This window comes from Sebastes fasciatus, chromosome 11, assembly GCF_043250625.1.
Source record: "Sebastes fasciatus isolate fSebFas1 chromosome 11, fSebFas1.pri, whole genome shotgun sequence".
Classification (NCBI taxonomy): Eukaryota; Metazoa; Chordata; class Actinopteri; order Perciformes; family Sebastidae; genus Sebastes; species Sebastes fasciatus.
In genome coordinates, this window is record NC_133805.1 from 24,335,050 (window position 1) to 24,350,209 (window position 15,160).

The following is a 15,160-nucleotide window of genomic DNA, read 5'->3' on the forward strand; positions in this document are numbered from 1 at the left end:
TAATAAAGTAATATTTTGAATACAGGACTTTTACTTGTAATGGAATATTTTCACACTATGGTATTTAAATTTTTGATGTGATCTGACCTCTACAATATTGATTTTAAACTATATATTGATATTTACGTGCAAAGGGAGACGTTGGGAGGGGGAAGGGAACTCATATTCTCCGTCAAGCCCTCGTCAGGGATTTGACGAGTGTCCTTTGTAACCCCGTACATGTCGAAGATAAGAGATGTTTAGGTTGAGAACTGTGGAAAGGTTTGTCCCTATACATTGGCACTCAGTTACCAACTGTAAAAAAGTTTTTTCTATGAATTTGCTTAGAGACATTTTTATTCAACTGTAAGTAGTACGTAGGCAGTTTTCATGGTTACACTCTATGTTTCAGATCGTGGTGGAGGGTGTGAAGGCTGGCCCCAGCCAGGAGGGAGACATGGCCTTTGATGATGTACAGCTGACAGACGCTCAGTGTCCTCCTCCTGGACATTGTGACTTTGAGAGCAGCATATGTAGCTGGAGCAACCTGGGAGGAGGAGTCGACCAGGGGGACTGGCTCCGCGGCAGAGGAGCCTCCCCAAACCCCAACACCGGACCCAGTGTTGACCACACCACCAACTCCACATACGGTAAGGATACGTACATTTGAACAGGATGGATGTGAGTGTGATCAAATCCAATTCATGGAAACTTACAGAAACTTCATGCCACTGATTAAATTGTACATCATAAGTTTGGAGTGTTATTTTACCCCTTTCACAACAAGATAGTATGACATGGTTGTTACCAATGGATTCCCTAAATTTTCTAGTTTTATATACCAGTATCTTCACTGTAGCTTTTAAAGCTACTTTACAACTTAAAAATGGAAAAAGGAATTCGCTGTAACGTATAGCGTTTACTTTGACAGCCCTAATATAAATGTATGTGTATATAAATATTATATAAATATTAATATAAAGCACCAATGATCAACAATAAAATAAGAATTCAATAATAAAATAAAATGTCTATATACAAGTGAAGTGTTCTGGAAGTTGTAGACAATGCAAATGGTGCAAAGAAATAAATACTGAAGGGATATACATGAAGACTATGATTATTGATCGTAGCAGCTTTAACCCCTCACTTCCTGTATGAGAAGGTATCTACAGAAAGGCAATTTGTTCATGTAGCACTTAAAATGCATGTACATACAGTAAAAAAAAAACACAAATACAGACTACGGACACAGACCAGAGACACAGACATAACTAAAGTATATTATCACAAGCCTGCAGAAGTAGTTTTCAGTTTGCTTTTATAAGTGGACACCGTTGTGACAAAGGTGTCAAAGCAACAAATAGCGCCCTCACCAGATCTGTGTCTTACTGTATGATAGGTACCATTTAAACCACCACCACCAAGTCTGACTGGATTTATAGTCAGTAAGAAAATCAGAAATGGACAAGACTGTAGCTTTAGTACAGTATAGCAGCTGTACATATTTGTTTAGTTTGAAGTGATGTTGACTATATCATCTTATGTTTCCACCAGGTTACTATCTGTATGTGGACAGCTCAGTGGGCGAGTGGGGAGACATGTCCTTCCTGATCAGTGACGTGTTCCAGCCGTCCACTAGAGGTCACTGTCTGACATTCTGGTACCACATGTATGGCAACCACGTTGGGACTCTGAAAGTTTACATAAATGACAGGTAACTAGCCGTTAATGTCTGAAGAGTAGCAACATTAAGCATGAACTCTGATTGTAACAATTTAAACTTGTGCTGTCTCATAGAAAAATGCATACTGGTGGCACAGAAGAAGGGGCTCTGAAGTGGATTGAGACAGGAAACAAGGGAGACAAGTGGCAGGAAGCCAGTGTGTCTGTTAAACATCAAGAAGCATTCTGGGTAATAATGAGCTTCTGATTGTTTCATCAGAATGAATGCAGATGGTGTTAGGAGGAAAAACTCAGGGGTTTTGTTTTTTTAGTTTGACCTTGTGGTATTTGCCAGTGGTGGAAAGTAACTAATTACATTTACACAAGTACTGTACTGTAATTTTGCTATACTTTTATATTATAATACTCAGTATTTGCATTTTATGCTACATTATACTTCTACTCCACTACATTTCAGAGGGAAATATTGTACTTTTAACTCCACTGCACTTAGCTTTAGTTACTAGTTACTTTCCAGATAAAGATTTTACATAAAAAACACACATGTTTATAAAATACAACCCAGTATTAAAGATTGAATCAGCGGGCTTGTGGCCCTTTACAAATAATAATAGGGATTGGTCATGATTTAAAAAATGTTGAAATAGTTATTCAATTATAAATAAAATAGTTTATGCAACTTTTGTCATGTCTTCAAAAATATATATTTCCCTTGTTTAACCGTTGCAGGCTCTGCCTGCTGGTAACGTTAATACCAGTAAAACGTATGTGGCACATTCAGTTCGGCTCTTTTCCGTCGCCCGTGCCCCTCGTAGTTTCAGCTGGTAGATCAGCTGTTCAAGCGGCGGAACATCAGAAAACAAACTTAATTCAAACTAGACAGAAACCGAAAAAAACTCACCAAAACCGTCTTGGCTAGTCTTTCCGACCCTACATACCGTTTTCCCCCACTGTGTCTCTCTTAACATGGAGCAGCTGCTGCGGAAAATGATCGACTAGTTCCCAATAATTATCAAATAGTAATTTTGCTTGAAATGCACATCCCTACAAAATAACAGTATCTAGTTGGGGCCTCTTGTCACATTTCAGATTTCTATGAGTTATTGACATTTTCTCTCTAATCCTCTCACATGGTTTTATTCAAAAAATGGTTCAAGGCTGAAAGAGGTCAAATTATTCAACACCTATCATGCATCAGTCACAGGGGCGAAACAAGTTATTTTACTTTGATATTTAAGCGTATTTTGCTGATAATACTTGTGTACTTTTACTTAAAGTTGAAGTGAATCAGTCAACCAAGTTAAGCTGGTTTACTAAATGGATTTCCACTCTAATGAACTACTATATAACAAACTTGACAAATGTCAGCATTTAAAAGAAAAAATAAGCTTTGTTTCCTCTTTCGGAGATCAGTAACGTTACTGCAGCAGCGCTAGCTACGGTATGGTGACACTGAAAGAGCCCTCAGACAGGCACTGATTCCAGCTGCAGCTGACTGTCTATCGGCCTAATGTTACCCGTGTTTAAATAGCGTGAAGGAGAATCAAACTTATACACAGAAAAATAAGCTTTAACATTCTGTACCTTACTGATAAAATACAACAGCTACATGTAGTCAATTTAGAGCAAGTGTCCGTCACTTTTATACATTAATAACTTGTATTAACACATTAACCAATATCAGCAGTGTTTACTCCTGTGTATTCTGAATTTTTCTGATGTGCTGAATTTGAACTCTTTTTTTGTCTCAGTTTGTGTTTGTGTATCAGCGGGGGATGAATCCAGGTGGGGACGTTGCTCTGGATGATATCACCATCCTCCCTGGCAGCTGCTACTCAGAGCCTCCCGTTGACCCTCCTGATGATAATAATGGTAACTTGAAACCCTCTTGAGCTACTTCAGCTGAGCAGACAAAAGAAAGAAAGAATCATGTTCTGCTGCATGTTTTACTTATGAACTGATTGACAATTTATCTGACAAAATACGAATTAGAAAGAAATCATTAACCCCATCAAGATATTAGTTTTAACAACTAGTTGTATCAATTATTTGACACTGATGTGGGTTTAACTACACACTTTATCACTAAGTTTACCCATTCCAGCAGCATTTTCTAGAAAGATTTTGGTCTGCGTTTTCGGATAAGCCTATTTTTTCTAACTGTCAACAAATCCCATGAAGAGGCCAAACCCAACAATGTGTTTGTCCATCTCTCAGTGCTTTCAGACTTTCCCTCCCTGTCTCTGGCCCTCAGCTCCTCACCCATTCATTCCCACTGAAAACATTAAAGGCAGAATGAGTAGGATTTTCCTAAAAAGCAATGTATAGACTGATACAAAAATAATCCCTTTCAATCATCACTTATGACCCACTAGAAGTGTGTGGTGCTGTCTGTTTCTGCAGAGACGCTGCCCTCCGCCTGTATTTTCTTATTAAAAAAGTAATCGTGTATCTAAGAGGAAGCTACAAAAATGGTGGACACGGTGCCGAAAAAACGCAAATATAGCGAGGCGAAACGCAAAGCGTACAAAACTCTTTCCAAAACAAGAGTGAATCTGTGGTTGGCGAGCAACCTAAGCCTAAGACTGTATTCACGCAAGGTGTAGCGAAAACACAAGCCCTCCCATTCCTTTGGAATGAGGGTAGCGCGTTTGGTTTCGGCTGCCGCAGGGAGGGCCAAAGAAACACAGAGGCTTGCGGCAGAAAAGTAGAAAAACAGCTCCCAGCTATGAGGCAACGTAAGGCCGGAGAGGAGGGGTCAACTTTGAATATTGTGTTTACAAACCGCAATCGACAAATCCCACTCATTCTGCCTTTAGATCTGTAAAATTAGTCACAAATGAACAGTTGTATATTATAAAAAAATGCTCAGTAATTTCCTGATTAGGCAAACAGGAGTCAATAGTGCATATGTAACAATACTAATATGATTATTTTGAGCTGCGGATTAATACGCGCACTAATTATTTACAGCAGCAGACGGTGTATGTCGGATCGACACACCAAGTGCAACGATGCAGCAGCTCATTTATGTGTTTTTAATCGTTTTTGGACAACAATGGAGCTCTATTGCACATTAGAATAAACTGTATTGGGCTTTGACTACACAAACAACACTTGATAGTGAGATAGTAGGATAAATTCATTGTTCGTTTTGGTCTTCTCATGTAGACAATAAGAAAAATATAGAATATCACTAGCCTTATTTAAGAAACATTAATATTGGCACAACCTCATCAGTTGATTTCTCATGCAAAGGCTCAACAGTAAGGGCTTTTCAAGCCTCAGTGCCAGTGGGAAGTGTATAGTGTACAAAGTGTCAGACAGGAGTTGAGTTCTCATCATGTTTCTCTGTGTCTGCAGACATGTTGTCCGCAGGTCTAGCTGTTGGTCTGACTCTCCTGGCTGGAGTCATCATCTCCATCGTCCTCTTTATGCTGAACAGGAAGTGTAGTACAATGTACACAGCTGTTTATAAACACATCAATAATTTACATAATGTTTATAAAAACACTGAAGAATGCTGATTTCTGTTGTCGGCTGACATTTCTGCTTGTGTGTCTCAGGAATCACTCGGTGCTTGTGAATAACGACGCAGTTAGCCAGAATGCTACGTTTGACCTCTTTGACTGCAAAATAGATGTAAGTAAGCAGGATTTATTAACAAAACATCTTGTCCAGCCTTCACAGAGCAAAGATAATAACAAATATATATAATTGTTTCCTCCCAGGGCACACAACATGGAACTGAATCTGACTTTTCCTTCTTCAACACTCTGTATAATCCGTCGCCACATGTAACTGAAGCTACAGTGGCTTCATCTGATGCTTAGTCCAGATTAATAATTAATTAATAGCTCTTCTGCCTGTGTCTTTGGAGATATTTGATCTCTATTAAAACTGTTATTTAGAAGATGAAATATTGATGTTAGTGTGGCATTTTGCTGAGAAAAATGTATCAAAGGATGTAACAGCAGTTAAATGAGAAAGTATCAGTGACCCTTTAGTTATAATAATAACAACTGGATTATTAATTACATGAACATGCTTATTGCTTATACCTACAAACCTCTTGACTGAGGATTAGCAGACATTGAAAATGTAAAGTCATTTTTATAAAATTAAATTAAATTGAGACCATGTAGTAACTTGTGTTATTACACTGCTTTGTTGAATACTCTGAATAGTTCTGATTGGTCAATCACGGCCTTCTACGGTCTGTTATTTCTTTATAGCAGACTGTTGCTATGTATAACAGACCGTTCTGATGTCGGACTCTGGAGGACCATTTTTGTGTCAAATTATTGATTTCTTAACTAAGTAGCTGTGTAACAAGCGGGATAATGTACAGCTAGCGGGTCATTGTTGTGAAATAAACCCCTTCAGGGCGATGAGAGACCCTGTCGGGGTTTATTTCACAACAATAACCGGCTCGCTGTACATTATCCATTACGTGTTTAATGAAAAGTTGACAAATTTTGAGTACACTATTTTGCTTTTAGTGTTGTTGTTTTAAGAAACTGTACATTGTAAAGTTGTTCTGTTCTGCTGAAACTAGTTACACCTCTTTGTTTTGTAACAGTTTATTGATACATGTTTGTTCGTGAGTTGCATATTTACAGCTTTATCTAAATTGCAACAATCAGAATGTACAGTACTTGTTCACAGTAAATGACCAATGATGACTCTGCACGACGGGTTATCACAGAAATACAAATATGTAAAGATGTGCAGATGTAATGGGGCTCTTTCTCTACTCTTTACTACACGTACACAGTTACGGTCCCGTTTAAACTCTTTTATGTGCTGATAGTGGTGAAAACTTTCTGCTTAGTTACAGACGTTTCTTTCCCAATGTAATGGGAAAAAGTATTTTTTCAATAGACTTTATTTTAAATTTGTGAACAATACCAAGAACAATTAACCGATACATAGGTAAACACTACATATAAAGGAAATTAAGGGATTAACAAAAACAAACAAACATAAAATAAAAAAAACATGCCAGGGATTAATATAAATAAATAAATAAATAATAGTAACTCAAGTAAAACCATTAAAATGGGAGCACAAACTCACCTTTTTTTGCAAAAGATATTGTCTTAATATATAGTTTTATTTATTTCTTGAAAACTTTAAAGTGAGGTTTGACTCTCACAAATTTGCATTTCTGAATGTAAAACTTTGCGAAAATGATAATGGAATTGATTGGAAAATACTCTCACTCATATATTGTGTTGAACCTTAAAAAAAAAAAAAAATACATTTTCCAGTAGAAGTTCAAAGTCACAGATAATATTTTCCAAGATAAATCTACAAATATCTTGCCACAGTTTACGGGTGTGTGTACATTTCCAGAACACAGAGTACATTTTTTGTTTAAATTTTCATTTTTATTTATCATTGTTTTAGGTCTAATGTACGACGGTACGACGGAGTATTAGGGCCACATTGAGGAAAAAAAATGAATCTGAGATTTCGAGAATAAAGTCAAATTACGAGAATTAAGTCCTATTATTATAAAGTAGTAATTTTACGTGTTATTTTCTTTTCTTCTCATAAAGTTATGACTTTATTCTCGTTATATTACGACTTTTTTTCTAGTAGTTGTGACTTTATTCTTGTTATATTACGACCTTTTTCTTGTAATATTATTACTTTATTTTCGTTATATTACGACTTTTTTCTCGTAAAGTTATGACTTTATTTTCGTAATATTACAACTTTTTTTCTTGTAAATTTAAGCTAGCCAGTTTCCCCTTATTCCTAGTGTTTTGCTATGCTAAGTTAAGATAACCGTGTTCTGTGTGTAGCTTTATTAATATCCTGCCTCACTGTGTACACTGTGTTTAATACTCAATCACACTGTATTCAATTCAATTCAATTCAATTTGCTTTATTGGCCTGACTGTCAGGTGAACAATATTACCAAAGCGTCAATTCAATAATAAATTTTTTAAAAAAAGAACAAAATAAAAAAAAAAACATATATATACATATATACAATTCATTAAGCAAATTACAATATATAGATATTTAAAAAGAACATGCATGTAAATGGAATAAAACAATAAAGAAGTGATTAATGTTTGTTGTGTCAATGAAACAAACAAACAAATAAAAAACAATTAAAACTGTGTCACCTTCATCATAATGCTCAAATGTTTTGCGGCTCCAGACAGATTTTATTTATCTATTTTTTGCCTAAAATGATAGTAAAGGTTGCTGACCCCTGAGGTAGAATGCAGATATATTGGCCAAACAATCATTAAAACGACACTTAATTGACATATAAATACCGTTAAGTAAAGCAGAGGTTAAAACCATCATTAAGGACTACATGCACAAAACCTGGCAAGAATACTGGGACTTAAGTGACACAGGGAGACATCTGTACAGTATTCAGACACATGTAGGAGCTGGTGGAATACGGAGCGGGAGCCCAAGGGAAAAGATAGCCATTACCTGTCTGAGAATAGGACATACAGGATTAAACAAAACACTCCATAGAATAGGCAAGCACCCAACTTGACTATGCACGCACTGTAATAAACCAGAAACTGTCAAACATGTTCTTATAGAGTGCAACAAATGTGACGAAGAAAGAAGGGAATTGATATCAGGAGTAAATGATGGAAATATTACGATGGTGAATCTGCTAGGAAAGACATCTAAGAAAGTACACAATCTTCTAATTAATTACTTAACCCTCCTGTTACCTTCAAATTTACTAACATCTTTTATCCTTGGGGTCAATTTGACCCCAGCAATTTAAACCTCCAGAAAATGATTATAATTAAAATTGTTACCCAAGTTTATGTGTCAGGTACTTTATGTTTGTTTGTTGACTACCTAAATAGCCATTTAAATAAAATCAATATCTTCACGGGAACCATATTTTGCCACCCCCAAAGCGTGGGGAAATATCAAAGTTCGAGAATGATGTTTCCCCTCCCCCATGTCGTGTGAACTATCAGTGGTTCTCGCACTACTACAGTTATGGTTATGTTAGGTTAGGGCCCTAAAGCTTTTTGAAGATTATAAAGTTGCATGTTATAGTGACCTCAATATCATCCAAAACAAATGTGTTGTAAAATGTTGATATTTCTTATATGTTTTATACAGCTAAAACAGCCTGGGGTCAAATTGACCCCAAAGAACACCGATGCGAACAGCATGTATACAGGACATTGAAAACATATCATCATTTTAATTTTATGTTTACCCAGTTGTCCCCATTAAATTAGGAAAAGTCATTAAATATGAAGCAAAAAAAATGATGTCAATCATTTATTTAGAGAAGTTAAACATTGAATGGGGTCAAATTGACCCCAAAGATAAGTTTTTATACAGTCAAATTACCAGATGCAGGGACGTTCACAGTCATTTCACTAGAACAGCAGGTGATGGCCAAATCATGTTACCTCACCCAAAATCTAATGCCTTAAAAAAGACGGTCATTTACCGCGCCATCACTCACTGGAATAGCTGCCCTCTTCACATCCGTCAATCCTCTAACAAATCCACATTCAAATACCATCTACGAATACATTACTTAAACAGCTGATCGATAGTCCAGTGTTGGTCATGTATGGTTTTCTTTGTTTTCTTTGTTCCTTTTTCCCTGATGATGGGCCTTGAGGCTAAAAAAAAAAAAAAAAAAAATTGTGGAAGATTTGTGTATGAATTTGAAATTTGAAATTTATATATGTTTGAAAATTTGAGTGTTATTAGTGTAACACAAATGTGATGTTGTATATAGTATGTATGTGATAAATTAATGTACATGATTTCGGACCCCAGGAAGACTAGCTGGTGCCATTGGTATCAGCTAATGGGGATCCTTTTTAAATAAATAAATAATAGGAGGGTAAGGGCAATAGGAATAATGGAGAGAATTTAATTAATATTATTATTATTGTTATTATTATTAATAATTATTAATTTTTATTTTATTGTTTTGTTTTGTTTTTTGTTTTTTTTCCTGCCAATCTACTGCTCCACACTCCAGTACAGCAGGTGGCGCAATGCACCTTCAAGCTGTTCGTGATCCGCCGTGTCGAAACCCAGAGAAGAAGAGGAGCAGAAGAGGAAGCGCGCTGTGGTGCGGTCGTGCAGCAGGAAGTGAAGAGAGAGGGAAGAAGACTAGTCTGAGAGAAGAACAAGAACAATGGGAGTAGACGTCGAGATCATTAACCCAGGAGACGGTAAATACTGTTCTAATCCCGGCACTCGAGGCGTTTTAATACAGATAGCCGTGTTAACCTGCTGTTTGTTCACCTTTCAGGGACGACTTACCCGAAGAAGGGCCAGTACGTTAACGTCCACTACGTCGGTAAGATGTCATTATACTATGTTAGCTTAGCATGTTAGCATCAGGGCTGGGAACAGGGGCCAACAAGTCTAGTCTAGTTCGCCTAATTAGTCTAGTTAGTCTAGTTCAGGGCTGTCCAAAGTGTGGCGCGCGGGCCAAAATTGGCCCGCCAGATGTTAGCGAATTATTTTTTTTTTATTAAAAGACCCAATCGACTGTTCTGTCTTTTGGAGGCCGTACCAGGCTGGGCTTTATGGTTAGAAGATACTGGCATCATATGAAACTAGAAAACCTAAAGACTTCATTATACCAATCATGTCATTTTGGCGAGGAAAAACTGGCATGGCCATTTGTCAAGGTGTCCCTTGACCTCCGACCTCAAGATATGTGAATGTAAATGGGTATTCTATGGGAACCCACGAGTCCCCCCTTTACACACATGCACACTTTATGATAATCACATGCAGTTCTTTGAATGCAGTATAAATGTGTTATTTTTGCCTATTCTAAAAATGGTGTATTTTAATATTTCTACATACTGGGGTCCCTAAACAGTCTTGGAAATGCATAAATGAGCCCAATTGTATTCAGCAGGCGGGTTTTAAGGGGCTAACTATGTCAAACATATTCAATTAAGGGAACTTGGGATCCTAGTACCATTTTGCATCTTAATAATACAATACAATACAATGGGTGTTTAATTTTGGCCCGTGGTCCACCATTGAGTTCCAGTTTTGGCCCTCCAAGGGAAAAGTTAAGACAAGATATCTCGTTTAGTTCAATCCATACAGAAACAGAAGAGTGTCGCCTGGCTAGTCTGTCTCCCCTTATTCCTAGTCTTATTGCTATGCTATGTTAAGATAGCCAGTTTCTTGTAGCTGGTAAATTGGAGCTAATTTGAAGTACTTTATATACTGCTATGACATCATAATGTATTAGTGATTTATTTTTTTGGTTTTCTATTAATAATCTGAATATGCAAAGTAACTAGTAACTAAAGCTGTCAAATAAAGGTAGTGCAATAAAAAGTACAATATTTGTTTTCAGAATGGAGTAGAGTAAAAGTATAAAGTAACATGAAATGTAAAGAAGTACCTCATAATTGTACTTGAGTAAATGTACTTAGTTACATTCCAGTGCTGTTAAAGTATTCAATTTTACAATCTTTTTTAATACATTATCAATCATTGTGTGCACTGGCTGATGTGTTTGATACTCAATCACACTGTATTTAAAGTCCTACAAAAACACCTTAGTCTTAACATCTCTGGAGAAATGATGTAACCTTAGTGTGAGTGCCAACAAGTTTTTTTCATTGTTGTTGAACAGGCACGCTGACAAATGGAAAACAGTTTGACTCCTCCAGGGACCGAGGAGATCCCTTTAAGTTCTGTCTTGGACAAGGTGAAGTCATCAAAGCGTGGGATGAGGGTGTAGCCAAGGTAAGGAGAGGAGTTTCAACAAGGGGCTCTGTACCGGTTTTACACATCAAGATGACTAATCTTGGGGGTTACGATTGGACCTGTGAAATAGGACTGGGCAGTATCATGAAAAATTCAAATCTTTTTTTCACAAGCTGGGACAAATCAGGGCTTTTAATAACTCCCCCCTTTCTGCTCCTACTGTTTGTGCTTTCTTGACATCAGCCTAATATCTGCAGACAGCTGACTAGCTTCACCTCCAGTAACCAGATATAATACGTCATTCACAAACACATTCAGAGCACGCAGATCAGTGTGCAGAGTCTTCTTTGGGACCGTTCGCTAAGAGAAAGAGTTAGACAAACATGGAGTCAAGACAGTCATGTAAACTGCAGCAGGTGCACATATAGTGCAACTACTCAGGTTGCACTTTACGGGCCTGTTGTGACTAATATGTTTCATGCATGATTTTGAATTAATCAAATCATTATTTTTATATATCACCGAGCCCTACTGCGTAAACAGTTGTATTCTGTCTTCTGTGACTCTGTAGAAGCTTTGATTGATTTGCATTGTGGGAAAGGTAGGATCCTGTGTTTTTGGGGCTTGACCCATGCTAGGGATTAAAAGTTAGGATATCTCAGACTCCAACATATTGATATTAGCAGTTATTGTTTGATACAACTCTTGTGAGTCCCCCAACTTTATGGAAGTGCATTACTAAATCACTGGAGTAGCTCTTTAACAGAGATGCTAAAAAAAAGCCTCAGCAATTCAATATCAAACCATATTATTACATGTTGTATGTAACTTGCTCTTCACATCCTCCACAGATGAGTCTTGGCGAGAAGTCTAGGTTGACCTGTTCGCCAGACTATGCGTACGGCTCTAAAGGATTCCCACCTGTCATCCCAGGAAATTCCACTCTCATCTTCGAAGTGGAGCTGCTGAAAATTTGTACATGAAAGTTGCTCCTCATTCCACCAACATTTGACACAAATAACTTTTAATTAAAGGTGCTGTCATTAGCATTTATAAACATGAATAAATCATTGTAGAAATAATTCTGATATCTTGGTATGATTGAGACAAATTAGACTAATGCCAGCGGTAGTTGTTGGTGCTAAGATCAGATAAAAAAAAAAAGAAATAGTACAACATTTTGGGAAATCTTATTTCTTCCAGAATTCATGTGGCCTTCATTATTACATTTGTCTGATAAATCTTTGAATTAGCACATTAGATACATAATGAAGTAATTGGACAGACTAGTGTGCTGTTCTTCCTTTATTTTTTGTGTGCCTAATCTGAACCAGTGGCACTAAATCTGCACAAAAACATCTTATTTGTTCATACCTGGTTATTCAAGTGTCTCAAAAGTAGTGCAGATATTATTATTATTAATGTCACAAAATGCACATGGAACACCTTTTAATGAAGAGCTTATTTGTTTTTTTTCTTGCATTAATGTATCTCTTCATTCGATGCATTGAGTTGACAGTTTAAAACTTTAACGCAATGTAAAGAAACGCTTACAAACAATAACGCCGTATGATTTCATTTCCATCCCTACTTGTGTTGCCCTTTATCCTATTAGATTTTGAATCCTGACCCTTATACTATACTCTTGGGTCTTTTTATCATAACAACTTAAAGGCCTCAAGAGTCTTTGTGTTATGTCATCATGATTAACATGTTTTCTCTACAATGCTTTACTTCTTGATTGTGTCATCCATTAGAAATGGTCTTTCCCGTATTGCATTCTTGCATTAAAAACAAATTACACAATATTAATGTGTCATTCATTGTCATTGGTGTGATTTAGACTTTGAACAAATAATTGTGATAAACGGCTACTTGCATATTCTTAACTTGTGAACAATTCTCTCCAGACACAAATCCTGTTCGATTTGAAGTTTAGTTATCTTTAGAATAACCAAACCTTTCTTTCCAGGCAGTTTCTACAGATTAGTAAGCCATTGAGTTTCAAGTTGAGATGAAATGAAAAATGCCTTTTTAACCCTTTTTAATCACCTGGTCATATTGTGCACCTACTTAACTATATATGAAACAAAATGTGTGCTTACGTCCTCAATCAGTCTGCAACTTTTAGCAACACGGGTGGACGCTCTGTATTGCGCAACATTTTAAGCCTGCACGCTTTTTAGCGGTCCAATCAAATGCAAAGGATATGATTTAAATCCCTCTTGTAACTGTACACTGCTCAATTATTCCGTTTCAGTGGGGAATATGACACCGTACAGACGCTAAAGACGCTCTTAATTTCTGTTTCACTGGGAAGTTCAGATGTATCAAACTGCATTCCAATACCCATACTACCAAACTATTTAGTCATGTCCCAATATGTCAAATGCCATATGCCAAAAATACCAGGATGTCCTACATCTGCCAGCATGCTTTTCTGGCTATTCTGAGCCACAATCCTCTGTGCAGCAGATTTGAGCAAGAGGGTCAAAGTTCCATGCATAATGTTATGACGGTGTAGTATGTCCCAACTGTACAGCAGTATGTTCTTTGTAAGGGCAGCTGCAGTATTTACTAAAAGAAAAAGTATGCAATTTGAAATGTAGCCAAGTGTCCCGTGATCAGCAGACACCTTTCAATATTTGCCTTGGAGGGATTGCCATGCCAGGCTTTAGTAATGTGTTCATGTAAACAATATTGTTGGCAAATTGGATTCTGCTCCGGGTTTAGGTGGATTGTAGTAAATACACCGCAGCCGTCTGCACCAATTTAATAATAAAACATGATAACTAGCGGGTACAATACCTTCTTTATCACTGCTTCTCTTGAGATTGAAACCAAACAGTGCTCTTACTTGAATATTACAGAAGTAGAAGTACTGTACAATACTGGTGTTGACTAGCAGTGGTGGAAGAAGTATTAAGACTTTTTACTTCAGTAGCAAAACTAAAGTGCAAATATACTTTGTTACAAGTAAAAGTCCTGCGTTCAAAGTCTGACTTAAGTAAAAGTTCAAAAGTATTAGCATTAAAATATACTTAAAGTACCAACAGTAAAAGTACTCATGCAGAATGGCCCATTTCAGAATAATATAGATTATTGAATTATAATTAGCATGTGTACATCACCTTAATGTTGTAGCTGGTAAAATGGAGCTAATTTTAAATACTTTATATACTGTATACTTATATACTATATAAATATCCATAAATTATAATCAAAGATAAACAGATATTTGAATGACTGTTGTCATAGTAGTTGTCAATTAAGTGGAGGGTTTATATATCTAAATATTAACTGAGCAGGGTTTAACATTTACAGGGTTTTTCTTCCTGATTACTAAATATTTTATCATGTTTAAGTTTTTATGATGTTTTCTATTATGTATTAAGTTTGTTTGTCTGTACTGATGCTGTACTTATTTGCCACAATATACTCAAATCGTCATATTTAATATTCGGTTTTTATAGGTGTGTCGTGATTGTGGCCACCTAGTGGGGAAATGCTAGAATTACATGAGGGACATAACCTGTGCTGCCTTCACTTGCCCCTTGTAATCTTCACAATCTTTAGATTAATTGAGAAAACATTCATCAGATTAATCCATGAGTGGAGTTGCAGTCCTATGCAAAATAGTTTAAAAAAATGTCTCAACATCAACCAATTACACCAGTAAAATCCTGCTTTTATATTAATGCATTAGTAATAATTATCTAATGAAAATATAATAATCACAGAAGCCATTTTTCTGCATAATGGATACTTCAAGTAAATA

At 36.5% G+C, this 15,160-nt stretch overlaps 2 protein-coding genes across 2 annotated transcripts in view; both read left to right on the forward strand.

Moving 5' to 3' along the window:
• Window positions 1-6,405, forward strand: part of LOC141777468 (MAM and LDL-receptor class A domain-containing protein 1) — a 39,898-nt gene extending 33,493 nt beyond the window's left edge. The window contains exons 45-51 of the mRNA XM_074651731.1: window positions 392-629; window positions 1,537-1,696; window positions 1,780-1,894; window positions 3,417-3,537; window positions 5,029-5,125; window positions 5,232-5,307; window positions 5,397-6,405. Coding sequence (XP_074507832.1) covers window positions 392-629; window positions 1,537-1,696; window positions 1,780-1,894; window positions 3,417-3,537; window positions 5,029-5,125; window positions 5,232-5,307; window positions 5,397-5,498 — 909 coding nt within the window. The 3' untranslated portion in view covers window positions 5,499-6,405. The remainder of the gene's footprint in view (window positions 1-391; window positions 630-1,536; window positions 1,697-1,779; window positions 1,895-3,416; window positions 3,538-5,028; window positions 5,126-5,231; window positions 5,308-5,396) is intronic.
• Window positions 6,406-9,725: 3,320 nt separating this feature from the next.
• Window positions 9,726-13,190, forward strand: LOC141777484 (peptidyl-prolyl cis-trans isomerase Fkbp12-like). The gene is made up of 4 exons (XM_074651772.1): window positions 9,726-9,872; window positions 9,953-10,000; window positions 11,309-11,421; window positions 12,234-13,190. The coding sequence occupies exons 1-4, from the start codon at window positions 9,836-9,838 to the stop codon at window positions 12,363-12,365; spliced, it is 330 nt and encodes a 109-aa protein (XP_074507873.1). The 5' UTR covers window positions 9,726-9,835; the 3' UTR covers window positions 12,366-13,190.
• Window positions 13,191-15,160: the final 1,970 nt, after the last annotated feature.

Coding starts and splice junctions, on each gene's coding strand:
- LOC141777484 (XM_074651772.1), top strand. CDS start 9,836: ATGGGAGTAGACGTCGAGATCATTAACCCAGGAGACG. Junction 10,001..11,308: donor CGTTAACGTCCACTACGTCG/GTAAGATGTCAT, acceptor GTTGTTGAACAG/GCACGCTGACAAATGGAAAA. Junction 11,422..12,233: donor GGGATGAGGGTGTAGCCAAG/GTAAGGAGAGGA, acceptor CATCCTCCACAG/ATGAGTCTTGGCGAGAAGTC.